The sequence below is a fragment of the Harpia harpyja genome, chromosome 13, assembly GCF_026419915.1.
Source record: "Harpia harpyja isolate bHarHar1 chromosome 13, bHarHar1 primary haplotype, whole genome shotgun sequence".
Classification (NCBI taxonomy): Eukaryota; Metazoa; Chordata; class Aves; order Accipitriformes; family Accipitridae; genus Harpia; species Harpia harpyja.
In genome coordinates this window covers 33,326,155-33,340,057 of record NC_068952.1, presented here as the reverse complement: position 1 = coordinate 33,340,057, position 13,903 = coordinate 33,326,155, and the positions used below count along the sequence as shown (strand labels likewise).

The 13,903-nt window shown below is 40.0% G+C and overlaps 1 protein-coding gene across 7 annotated transcripts in view; it reads left to right on the top strand.

Annotated features, from left to right (window-relative positions):
• The first annotated feature begins 1,312 nt into the window (after positions 1 to 1,312).
• The window catches only part of ACTN2 (actinin alpha 2), a 70,964-nt gene continuing 58,373 nt past the window's right edge, over positions 1,313 to 13,903 (top strand). For 3 of the 7 annotated variants that reach the window (XM_052805790.1, XM_052805785.1, XM_052805789.1), the window contains exon 1: positions 1,315 to 1,730. In XM_052805790.1, the coding sequence (XP_052661750.1) occupies positions 1,596 to 1,730 (135 nt within the window). In that variant the 5' untranslated portion in view covers positions 1,315 to 1,595. Of the gene's footprint in view, positions 1,731 to 13,903 lie in introns of all 7 variants that reach the window. The other 4 variants (XM_052805786.1, XM_052805792.1, XM_052805787.1 and 1 more) reach the window with 3 other exon arrangements.

Below are 13,903 nucleotides of genomic sequence, written 5' to 3'. Positions count from 1 at the left end.
AAGCACGTGGTTCTGACTTTGCTGCTTAGATTTGGAATTTGATTTTTAGACCGTTTGTCTTACAGCATGTACATCAGTCTTTGGAAGTTCAGCTTGCTTTGTCTGCATGAAACGTTGCAATCCTCTTCTGAATTCCAATTTGGAACCTTAGTGCTGCGTTTATGAAGTTTTTTTGAGCTGATGGGTAGGTGTTAGCTGTGCATGTATGCATGTTCTTCTAAGTTGCATAGACGTATGGCGTAGAAGGCGACTTGGCAGAAAGCAGAGCTTTAGTTAGCAATACAAAGTGGAGGACATACGCTGTCTAGCTGTTACTTGTTCTGGTTATTCATTCACATTGGCTTAGAGACCTATGGCTGCCTTTAGTGAGCATAGGTCTCCCTTATATTGGAGTTTGGCTTTTATGGCTTCCAAAAGCGCAGCTTTGGTGAGCATTTTCTAAGTAAGATTCGAATTGTACCCAGTGTGGACACTGCTAGAGAGGATGACCTTGGCTGATGAGAGGTGCGGGCATTAATGACAGGCTACATGAAGAACATAGTAAACTTGTCAATTCCCAGAAGAAATATTGTCGCCAGAGCAACTGACATGATGTGACATGGGAGATATGGGACGTGCTTGCCAGGATGCTCGATCTCAGTGCTCTCTTTTCAGATTTTACCCTGTGGAAAGCACGGGTAAATGGTTCCTGTCACACGTTTATAAAGTTATTGGTTCCACAGACCTTTGTATGTGCTTCTTGGTGCCTGCTTTTGGGACGTACTGAGGGTGTTTCCTGGACGAAAAAGATACATGTGGCTTTTCTAACTTGTGCTTCTGTACTTTCTCGTTTAACTCCAGACCTGACCTCCACTGGAAGCTGTTTAATCTCTTGGGTCTGCTGCGCTGGCTCTTGCGATCCTTAATCTGGAAAGTGTGAAGCGACTCGAGGGTCCACACAGGCTTCAGACTAATGCTAGACGATGTCAAACCACACTAGCAAATCGCAGATGGGTCTTGAGAAGTAGGGGGAAAAAAAGAAAAAAAAAAAAAGGCGCGGTATTTTATCAAGTTGGCAGGAAGGACAGGCACCCGGGGGAGTAGCGGTGGTTTTGGCCAGAGCTCTCGCGGGCGGTGAGCTCCCTCCCCCCGCCCGGCCCTACGCCCTTGCAGGCAGAACCGCTGCCCCCGCGCGGAAACGGCCCGGCGCCGCGCTCGCGCCGCCCCCCTGCCCCGCCCGCCCGCCCGCCGCGGGGCTGAGCCGCCGCCGCCGCCACGTGACAGCCCGGCGGGGATAATAACCCGCAGCAATGAGCCGCGGCGGGCTTCTCCGGAGGGTCAGCCGCAGGGACCTGCAGCAGCAGCAGCGAGCGAGAGAGAAGGGGAAGGAGGGCAGGAGAGAGAGGGAAGGAAGGTCACCACAGGTCAGCACCTACCCGACAGTTTCAGCCTCTGCTCTCGGCAACACGCTCGCTCCCTGACACCTTGGAAAAAGAAAAAAAAAAAGAAAAAGACGCTGCTACCTACAACCCATCAGCAAGTAAACTAAGCTTAAAAGTATATATCCGTTTAAAGGTAGTAGAAGCCACAGCAGCCGAAGCTGATCCCCGGGTAGCATGAACAGCATGAATCAGATAGACACAAACATGCAGTACACCTACAACTATGAAGAAGATGAGTACATGACCCAGGAAGAAGAATGGGACAGGGACCTGCTCCTGGACCCGGCATGGGAGAAACAGCAAAGGAAGGTCTGGAAATAGAGTAATGTGTGTCCGTCTATGTGCTTCTGTGTGGAATGATGTCCTCTCTTACTGCCACGCTGCATCTGGAATTGCCAGGGCTGTGCAGTAAGGGGCTCTGATTTTGTAAGAGGATCTACTTCACATCGTATAAAGCACATATATCATATATATATTAGCCGTGCCATATCTTGAGGATAAAGCATTCACTTTTTGGATTCTTAAGTGAAACCTATGTAAGATGAAAATAACTCACGAGAGTCAGGAGTTTCTTTTTATATTGCACTGGAAATACTCTGTCAATACCTCTAAATTTATGTATTAGTATTTCAGTAATTTTTGACTTCACTTCCTGGGTCTTCCTGTCGGAAAGCAGACTCTGAATTGATGCGTGTGCCTGATTGCTTTTCGAAAACAGTAAAATGCAATTATAAACAGGGAGATGAATGAGAAGGTTCAAAATCGGTGTGCAGAAAAAGTTTGCAATATCTCTGAGAGCAGACTGAGAAATCTCTTTTGAAATTGTGATCTTGTGAGTCAGCTCTTATTAAAATTTACTTTTAATTCTCACTGAATTGTCTGACAAGGAAAATATTGCCTAGAAATATATCCAGGCTAGTTTTGGAAAACTGTATTTCATGATTAGGTTCCCACGTGCCAATTCACTGTCTGGGAAAAACGGGATTTGTAAACTCCTTGGAGTATACCATTGTAGAGAAATGCTTCTTGCCTTTTAGGTGTAAGAAAACTATTATGCCCGCAAGTACTGCCCATGCTCTTTTTCTGAACATAGGCAGAGATTATAATCCCATCAGCAGTCCTATCAATGGTTTGGTACTTTAGTAATATTTGCAACATCTAATTTCAGAACACTGAGTTTTAAGCAGCATATGGGAAAGAGAAAGATGAAATATTGTAAAAGATTTGTTACTTCCTAATGTAAAAGCTGATGTTAAAGTCACAGCTAACAGATCTGGGATTAAAAAGTTATCTGCTGGTTACAGGAATGAAAAAAAAAAGGCAGGGGAGAGAGAGAAATGGCGCTCTGGACAATAAAGTTGAATATACTTTGTGCTATAGGAGAGCAGCTCGCTTCAAAAATTTAAGTAGAAGTTGCCAATTTATATCTGATGACAGACTGGCCCACTCTTACAGTCGCAGCTTCTATAAAAGCTGTACTATACAAGTATAGCTATAAAAGTAAGAGCTGTTAGAATCATTGGGGCCAATGGGTTTGCTTTTCCATTAGAATTGTAGAGCCAATAGTTTCCTCTCAGTTTTTATTTGTAGCTTTCCTCCTTCTGTGAGTTTTAGCTGGTTTTATTCATTTTCCTACATTCACACCTGTTCAGATCCTGCTGTACGAATATAGTGGGAGAAGTCCTGGACTAAGTTGAAGTTCACTTTTCTTGATCTACCAGCTGCTGCAACTCCTAACCAATTATTAAGCCGTACTTATCAACACTGACATTTGTTTTAATTTGACACTCTTTAGACAGTGAACTATTCTTCTATGTTTTATAATGAGAATGGAAATTATTGTAGTGCTTAAGTGCTTCAGTGATTTGAAACTGCTCAGCTGTAACAGGTTGTGGTTCCATCTGATTAGGATTCAATTGTCCAGCATTTCAGAGAATGCTGCTTTCAAAATAGAGAAATAATGGACAGGTTACTAGATAGTCAGCACTCTAAGGCAGTTTTCCTACAATGCAGATAAATGATAAAAAATAAAGAGAAACTGGATTCTGTAGGCTTTCTTATGTTTACAGTTAAGTCTCTTGACTTTTACAGAAGAGCAGGGAGTAGTTAGTATAAGACCCCACAGCAAACTGCTTGTTTCCATTCCTCCAAACAGACAGCGCTTCAGCAGAAAGTCAGGTTTCCACATTGATAAATTAAAGCAGACTCTGCTTTACTTCCATAGAGTAGAGAGATTGTGGCTTTGCTACTTTATGTTGCCAGTTCCCCGGGCTTAGTTTTAATATTAAAGTGATACCACATTTAAATAAAATTTAGGAGAGGGGATCTTCTTTCCTTGTCTTGGAAAGGAGTCTGAATTTATTATTACATGAAAAATAAGTACCCTTATGATAAAGGGCCTGATAAACTTTATAAAATTTCAAGGCTTCTATCTTTCTCTTATTGGTGCTAAGACAGTTGCAGAAAGTGCTTTCTTTATTTCCTTATTTATTAGGAGAAGATTGCAGATACATGGGCACAGATCTTTGTTCTAACTGGTAATATAATATTGAAAAGTGATCTCAGTGCAGCCTTGGCAGTTGGCAGCATGTATTTTCTGTTAGACAGTCTTGGAACAAACCAAAAATAAATGCCATTGTTTCTATTGTGGGCTGCCCTCTCCAGACTTGCCATTTCAGTGATATGCCTGGTATGAGATCTGTCAACAGATGCTGGTAACACATGATGACGTCCATAGGATTACAATGGATGTGATGCCTAATTATAACCATGGTTCATAGAGTATTATGGTCTGCTGTAATCCAGGCTCCTTGGTGGTTGCAGGTGTCAGAATAAATATGAAGTACACTATAGGAAAAGAAGCTGAGTTGTAGCTTAGCTCTGTCTCTCTGAATGTGAACAACAATTTAAATGCTTTAGTTTGTGTAACATCTAGCCTCTGTCAAATCAGGAAATCAAGAAAATATGACAATTTGACTATATGCTGCTTTAGACAGTATTGCTAAGAACTTAAACAGGATCATATGGTTGGAAATTTCAGGCAGCAACTTTAAAGAAAGACTAACAAAAGAAATTTTGGATGGGCATGCTGTCTTCAGTCAGAACTAATTAGAGAACTACAGCCACAGGTGCTGTGGCTACTCAAATCCCAGTGATGGGGTGAGCGAGTGGCTGTGTGGTGCTTAGTTTTCAGCTGGGCTTAAAATGACAACAGTCCCTTTTGAATGTATAGATGGGAACCATGAGATTGGAAACTTCTGAAATCTGCTCCTTGACCTAGTACACTTCTACTGGCCATGTGCGCTTAAACAGCATTTGAAAAATCTGTGAAAGTCACCCCTTGTTTCTTCAGTACTACGTGGAAATAAGAAAGTATTGGAAATCAAAAAGTCTGGCCAGAGGGGGTGGGATTCTCTTTGCCCTGCTCTGTAACTTTAGGCAAGGTCAGCTCACCTCAGACCTCGGGTTTTCCCCCGGTAAAAAGAGGACAGCAGTGATATTTGTAACAACTGATAGAAGTGGTTGGTTCTATTGTATTGTCAGACTAGGTGCTGATTAGCTGTCTTTCGGTCCCTACCCTGCAGACTGGAGTGAAAGTAAAAATCGTACTAGCTCATAGTGGAAGACTTAAAACCTGATTTTGCTTATCTCCATGATAAATTTATTTCTTGAGTTTCCAAAAAAAGTTCAACAAACTTCACAAACCTTTTAGTTTTCACTAGCCTGTATCTCAATATAACTAAAAGGAACATAGGAAAATGCAGTGTCCCTTAGTTTAGGAACCAAGCACAACAATGCCACTCAAAATGCAAACATGTTGTATTGTTTGCAATGTGTTTGAACTACCAACACTACTGAGCTGTGTGTTAAACGGTGCTCTTTCTTATTTGTAACTTTTGCTATAAATACTTTATTATAGGAGTGTGCTTTTTTCAAACTTTGACGTGAAATGTGGTTTGTTAGTTTTTCAAGGAAGTCTTAAGCCTTCAGGATAAAGATCTGAAGGTTGTGAAACAGGTGTGATCCCTTCTTCAGGACAGTTGTATTGTATTGTAAAGCACTAAACTGGCTCCACATATTTCATATGTGTCTTCTCCAGTCATTCAGACATGTCTCTGACACTGTCGCACTAACACATGTAAGGCAAGAACTAGAAACATACTCCTTGCTTTACCGGTATTATTATAGATGAATGATCATTCTAGCTTGCTGTATGGTTCTGATACCACCATGTTGTTAATGCAGAAAGGTTTTAATGTAGGTGTCAATGCAATTTCTGACCACGTTGATGTTTTTTTTACGCTGGTATAGAATAAACAGGAAGACTCAGAATGTTTATTTACCTTGATATTGCACTCTTTGTGAATGCAAATCTTCTTGATGACGCTGAATGCTGTGCATGAGTGAGGACTTTGGAAAAGGTTCTTTAGGAAAGAAGCTGTGTCTTTCCAGTCTTCAGCAGTACATATCAGATTACATTTTCAGTGTGGTCTATAAGGAGTTATCTGCATTACCTCCTTTGGCTGGTAATACAACTCCTGTTGTCCTTGCAAATAAAAAAATGCATTTGGAAGCTACACGTATGGCAAGTTATTTGAGAGAAGCTACCAGGACTATGAATTATGGACAACATCCTTCTTTTTCTAGTGTTGCTGCAACTTCATTAAGTTCAGCAGATTTGAGAGGTTCATTGCAGCCTGAAAGAGAAACTGACCTTGTGTTCAGTCTGACTTCAATGTCTATAAATAGAGTTACAGTCAGTGTCCCAGATTCACTCTGAAGTTTGTGTGGTCTTCTATGGTTGGAATCTAATTTGATTTCTTATCAGAAACCTCTTCTGGAAGAAGTCTACTGGTGAGTGAGAAGACAGATGAAGTAGTGGAAGGAAACAGCTTCATTCTTCAACCAGGAATAGAAAGAGAGAAATAACCAAGCCTGAATGAATAAAAAAGAAATGCAAGGCAGAAGAACATTGCCAGGAGAGGCTGGATGCCACCAGCAAAATTCAGTACTGCAGAACCACTCCTCATGAATTTACAGGCTCCAGATTGAAATCATTGTCATGGAGAATATAGCAATATCTACAGTGTGTACAGGGCATTCCAGCCTAGGTCTTGCTCTTTTACGGTCATTATCTGGAAATATTCAAAGTTGGGGATTTGGGGGGGAAAGTGTTTTTTTTCCCTGTTTTGTTTTGTGGGTTTTTTGGGGGGTGTGGTTTTGGGGTTTTTTTGACAGTGCAAAATTCTTTCCATGAATAATCAGCCTTGGGGTTAAGCTCCCATAGCACACAGAGGAACCATCCATCTCTTGAGAGTTTTTAATGAGGTAACACTTTTTACCCACGTGGAATACCAGTGGGATTGTTGAGGAGGCGTAGAGATTCCCCTCTGCAAGTGAGCAACATGAACAGGGTCTGGATGAGAACCAACAGTGAGGCAAAAGGTACACTCCTTTCTAAGAGAGTATCAGCCTTCTCATTACTCATTCCTAATACTTACCTGTTAACAGTTGGATATTTCTTATAAAGACAGGTGTCCTGGGTTGAGTAGCTTTAGGACTAATTTAAGGAGGGGATTTAATTTGTTAGGAGGAAAATCCTCTGGAGTTGAAAGCAGAATGATAGTCAGTGGAAAAATCATGTGCTATACTGAGTCCTACACTGCAATTCTCTGCCTCCCTTACCTTTTATGCACAGAATTAGGATGACATAGGTGTCTTAGGAATTCTGTAGGTTGAAATGCAGGACTTTCTATCACTATTAGTAGTTAGAAAAGCAAACAATTTCACCTTCGTAAACTTTTTTTTTTCTAGTATTCAGCCAGTACTATGACTGTCTTCTATAGAAGAGCAACGTCTTGCCAAATGATATATGCCACTATAGATGCAGAGTGTGCCTTATGGTAACATGAAGTTTCAGCACTCCAAGGCCAAATGCTTCTCCTCCAGGTGCATCAAGAATTTTCTTTTCAAACAGTGGATGACAAAACCTCTAGTATTAAGAACACACACATAAAAAAAAATCTCATTTCCTTTTAAGTCCTGGGTGCTCTTTAAGTGACTTTCTCAGTGGTAAATGGCCCCATACAGGGTCTGACTCAGAACTTGGTAGTCAATGGACGGACTTAATTTTTTTCTGCCACAGCGTGTCTTGATTTTTCAGCATATACTATAACTGTCCTAAATATTAGACACTGATGCAACAGAATGACGTGGAGTTGCAGTTTCTCTAGTCCTGTGAAGAGGGACTCTGTATGGAAATATGGGATGTGTTTATGGCTTGTCCTGTACAATTGGCCTCTTAGAGATTAGTGCTTGTTAAAATAGTAACGTGTTAAATTCCTCTTGCTGAAGTTACTTGCATGGAATGGTGCTTGAGAGGAGCATGCTGAAAGGATAGTGGAACGATCATATTTTGTCAGTGCTTCATATTCTGTCTTGGAAGCTGTCAATAAGGTGTACAGCTGAGGAGGGCCCTGAATACCGTGATGGTGGTATATGAAGGAAAATTCAAAGAAAGCTATTATGAAATTCACTTAACTAGAAATGGTTATGGAGGTAATTTTTTCTAATGGGAGGGTTTTCTTTATCAATACTAAGTGCAAGAAATCTATATCTTACTCAATAGTGTATTTTCTATTTAAACTCAAACGGCCCTCTCAATGTTGACCTATTCCAGACTCTGTATGCTTTTGTTAGTGTTGTCAAATGGATAATTCCTACAGTCCCGATTCAGCTGTTAATTGCCACTCATCCCCAAATATCTGCCAGCAAAAGAAGTGTATGGTTATGAAAAGAAATTATAAGAACCATTTTCTAATGGGAAGCAAAGGCTACCTCCTACCTGCACCCACAGATACGCACCACAGCCTCCCCTGACATTCGTATAGTAAAATGTCTGTAGACATGCTGATCCAATTAGTAAGACAATAAGGATTGGAAGAAAGTATGGATCTAAGTGGGTTTCCATAAGCTGCAACCAAGGTGCTTAAGAGCTAGAGAAAAGCTGTGTGTTAAGCAGTGGACTTTGCTATAATCTCTTGGGGGTGGGAGGTCTGCATCTTGCTGTGGATCTGTGTTTGGGTCACTGGAGAGCTGAAGAGAGAGGCATGGGTGGTGTTTGCCTGGAAGAGCAATGAGGGTCTTCAGCCCTGAGACTGCAGTAAATAGGGAATCCATGCTCTTACAATTTGTAGGACTGTGCAAGCAAAAGCAGGGCTCAGGTATATTCTGTAAACTAATGAATCCCAGTAAGAAAGTATCATGATTATGTCACCAATTTCCAAATCAAACCAAGACAGCTCTGCAAGCTGGATTTTGACTGCTTTTTGCCAATGGGGTAACACAGTTCAAAATCTTCCACCAAAGCCCTTCCATCCTCTTACAAGTAAGACAAAAGGGGTTTCATCATTATGATGGAAAAATCAGATACCAAATGCCCAACATAAATTTAATCACTATTGCATAAATTCTGATCCATTTAATGATGTTTAGTTTAGGTAGTAATTTCTGTATTGCACTGTACAGTTCTACTGAATTAATTTCAGTGAGACTGAGCATTAGTATTTTCTTTAGTCATGGATGGTGAATACTATATAGAATTATATTAGAAGTTGTACTGCAGAACCTTCTTACAGAAGAATGCATTGGATTTGTATCTGGAATGTATCTGTAGGTGGACACGATGCACGAAGAAGCATGTCAGTGAAATAGAATTAGATGGGAATTTGTGCTGCTTAGCTTTGTCCCAAGTCAAAAGACGTCCCTCCTGCATGTTATATCCTTGCAAGCAAACAAAATGCTTACACCGTTGGCAAAGTTGACTTGTTTTGGATGGCTTTACTGCCAAGCATAATTTCTTCTGAGCCCTAATTGTAGGGATAAACAATGTGTAACTGATGTGGTATTCCTCTACTGTGAGCAGTGAAAAGTTGCTGACTCTGAATGAATATGTCTTTTATGGCTAGGCATTCTTTACTCTCAGCTGATACCAGAAGGGGAATGTTTCACATCAAGCACTCCATTTCCTCCTAGATTAAATTTCATTCCTAGTAGTTTGGGGTGATTTTCAAATCTTCAATGTATGAAGAATATCATTTAATGAAATGCTATGATAAGTGTGTGTGACATTTGTTCTTATTATATCACTGGATTTGTTGGTTTTAAATATGCGTCATGTTGAGACACTTGAGGCATAAAGCTGATTGTAACTATACAGGTGCTATACAATGCTCTTTTTCTACCTGTTAATATTGGGCATGTATTTAAAGGTAGAAGTTACCTCTTTCCACATCATTGAACCAACAAACACAACGTTATGATCACCCTCTGTGACTGTTTCTGTACAAATTCTCTAGTAGCTCTTCCTGCTGGCAGTATAAGTAACTCTTCAACACAGATCAAGATAGCATGGTCCTAATAATCGTCAAACTACTGGTGTGAAGGGATTGCAGGGCAGGTGTTACTACTCTGCAGGAACAGAGCCTCTGCAGAGATAGAGGTAGAAGACTTTGAAATGCAATGTTCTCCTTTTAGGAAAGTGTCCCACTTGAAATGGTAGCTTGTAGAAATACACTTCATTCTTTAGAAGGCCTGTCCAGAGGGAAGCAGAAGCTGACAGTTGTCTAGCTAATGTTTAGTTAGTGTCTATATTTGGGCCTTAAATTTCCATGTGTACACACAGGTGAGGAAATTAGTCCTGAATTTGTGTCCTAGGTGCAAGAATGGGCACTGTTGCTCCTATGTCTGGTCCCAGTTTTCCCTGCTTTTGAGTTATAAGGACATATCACTTTGTCCACATCTTCATCTCCAAAATAGTGGTTGTAATACCTATGTGCTGACTTTACAGATGAAAGTGCCAAGTGTTTACTGTACTTGGTACGAGTAAGATTTTCCATTTACTTCAAATGCTTCCTCTCAACTGCTCTTAACTGTCAGAATCCCTTCAGCTTGAAATCTGATGCTTGTTCTTCTTTCTCTTCAAAAACCTGTGAGCAAAATCAGTCCAGCCATCCATTACTTTGATAACTAGCAGAACCTAGTTTAGAGCAGATGGATTCTGCTCTGAACTGTCCTCTAGAAAAGCCTTGCTCAGCCTTGCTCACCCCCACTACCACAGCAGGAGTCTGCAAAAAGTGACTACCCTGGTCTAAAATTAGCATCTGTGGTTATTCCTTAAGCGTCTAAGGAAACGCTCATATTTTTATAGGTGTTGAACACCCAGGCATTTCCACTGACGTCAGGAGGAACTTCTGTCTATTTTGCACCTCTGAAAATCAACCTGCTATTTTGGCACTCACAGAAAGGCTTAACCATCTAGCATTAAGCAGTATTTTTTTTTAACTCCGGTTTATGTTTAAACTTGGCACCAGTGTAGCTTTTTACTGCTGCAAGACTTATGGCATTGCACTCTTTAATATGAAGAAAACTGGTACCCAGCTGCACTAAATACAAATAAAATACATAAATGATTGTGTAGCTCTGGGGTATTATTTCATCTAGAGGAGTTTCTTTAGGCTATGGAAAACCTCTGTAGTCCAAGTTAATCTCCAGCTGTACTCTGGAGTGTAGTTCCACCACACATTTTCTTTGGCAGAGCAGCTGACCACCTTTGACTCTACTCCTATCCATAGACTTCCAGTCCCCTTCATTTGCTGGTACAATGATCTTCTGCTATATACCAGATCATTGAAGAAATCTGAAGCAACCCTCCCTGTTCTAACCACTTCTTAATCCCAAGTCATTTCAGTAATGTAGTTTGCAGTGGAGCCCCACAAGCAGCTGTATCTGTACATGTACATATTATGTGTAATGCACTTATCCCTCTGGCATTAATATTAAAAGACAAACAAAACACCATATATGAAACTGAAGTTTGCTTGCTTTCCTTTTATCTATGGCCTTCATTTCCATGACCAAGCACAGGTCCCAGCATGGCTCCTGTTAAGAATAGGTATGCTATAAACAAAGAACTGTGTGTTTAATTGACAAAGCAGTTTGCTTATCACAAACACTGTACTGTCTAAAACACAGGTGTTTATGCTTTCAGCAGTTACAGCCATCGTTATTTACCCATCTATTCTTAGCTAAGTGCTTGAGAACAGGTTATTTAGTTAAATTTCATATTCGTATATAATCAAGCCATCCAGAGATCCCAAGTACTGTTTTGCTTTTTATTCTGTTTTTAAGAAAAGCTCAGTAATTTAGGAACCTGACAGTCACTAAAAATTATTCAGGAACTCTGGAATTTTTCTGAAAGTCTGGTGGCTTACAGCATATTTTAAATGTTTTAGAAAATGTTACTCTATAGCTAATGCCTCATAAAACAACATTAGAGCTTAAAAAAGTCAATCCAATATGTTTAAGTAGTATCTTTAACAGTAGAAGTTACCAAATTCTTTAAAAAACAGATTCTTAAAACAGGCATGAAATCAAAATTGAATTTTTTTTAATTTATTCCTCAGTTATAATAGTAAAGACATTAACATGGACAGATTATATGCTTTGTGTACTGAGAAATATTGCATTGAGTAACCTGGCATATATGCCACAGAGGAGCTTTTTGTTGCATAATTGGGAATTAATACATGAGGTTTTCCTTTCTCTATAAGAATCTCAACTGAAACCTTAGTTTATATTACAAGTGAAACTAGGTGTAGTGATCTTCAAATGTACTACATATCAGAGTGCAAAGACTGTGTAAATATCTCGGGGTCTGACTATTGACATACTTTCCCCATCATTCATTGGTGTCAGAGTCTTAAAGATCTGTGTGTTAGTGTGTGTAGAATTGAAAAAACTTTCAAAATCTGTTTTAGCGTTATCAGTCAGAAGACATGCTTTTCTCATCATGGAAGTGTTTTAAAGAATGTTGATAAATTGGATAGGAACATACTTTTATCCCACTCTGACTATATTGACCGATGTATAATGTATTTACTTACTCACCTGGCCATGTAGTGTATAATTACTGGATAAAGATAGCATGGTGAAGAAAATCAACAGAGAAAGCAAGGGAAAGACATTTGGAAATCCAGTCAACTAAATCCTAGATTAGCCTACTTCAATTAATCCTTCTATTTCCAGAGGGCATACCTTTAGTTCGTTGATACTATAACGTGTGAATGTTTCATCTCATCCTAAATAGTAGTTGGTCATTCAAATGCGTATCTACTGAAATAACGTTAGCCAGCACTATCTGTGATAGTTCAGGAGCTCTTGGGAAACCAGGAGGAGCACTGTAGGGCACAGCTGGTGGAAGAAGGACCCAAGATTGGAAAGGAGAATAGGAGATAGGATCTCTTTATAAGAAGGTTCCTTTGGCACTGATAGGGTAGTGGTAATGCATGTTCTTTGTTTAATATACTTGAGAGAAAGCTCCAGATGGTATAAGGGGCATAGACTTCACCTTTAAAGCACACCTGCAGATTTGTCCCTTGCAGACAGTATTCAAGACCCTTTTTGGATTACCTATACTTTGTTTTAACTCCCCACGGGGGGAGGCAAATATAACAGGGTTTATGCTTTTGTTCTGTAATAGTGAAGAAGTGGCCGGTTGGAAAAGAATACAGAGGGAGAGAAAAACAAGAAAAATGTCAGGTCTCAAACCTTTTTTCATTGCTGAAACAGTTCCCTCCAAACCTGTTGGCATTTTTACTGTGAATCCTTTTCTGAAGATGCCTTCTAGTTTGTTGATACTCTGGTGAAGTAGAAATGCTGAGCATGGAAGGTGGTGCTCCAGAATTAACTCCATCTGAGCCATGTAGAAATGAGGGAATTTCTTTTGACCCTATAACAGTTCAACATTTTGTTGGATATTTTGGTCCCATGGCATACTAAATAGCTTTTTCTGTCCTCATGTTTCTTAGTTTTTCAGTAGTTAGATCCAAAAAGTGTGCCTTAAACATAGCGCTCTGTTTAACTGGTGCTTACAGTGAGACCTCCCAAATATCATCTTGGTCAAAAGTGATCCAGAAAGCACCAGAATGCAAATAGCTCACTGTTCCATTAATTGAGTATGCCTTCAAAAGTATCAGGAGTTGTCTTGCTTTTGTTCACCCAAGATCTGTATCTAAAAACTTGCAGAGAGCAAGAGAGAGACAGTGCAAGAGAGAGAGATGTTTGGGAGCATGCATCAGTACATTGGAGTTTCTAACAGAACCTACACACTTCACGCTCCGCAAGCTCTCTGCTTAGGACCCTAGTGTCCTACCTGATTGGTTGGGGAGAGGTATCTTTTGGACAGCACTTTGAGATATGAATATATATTTCTATATAAATGCAAAGATGCAATCCTTATTGCATGGGTGATAGAGTCCATTAAAGCTTTTATAAAAATGTGTACAACATCTCTTTCCTGCCCTCAACTTTGTGCAGCGTAGTGGCAAATCTATTTTAATGCTCTGGCAGCTGGGCGTGAACTGATTTATTTGTAGGTATGTGCTGTAAAGTTTTGTGGTGTAAAGCGAACAGGAATGCTGTGT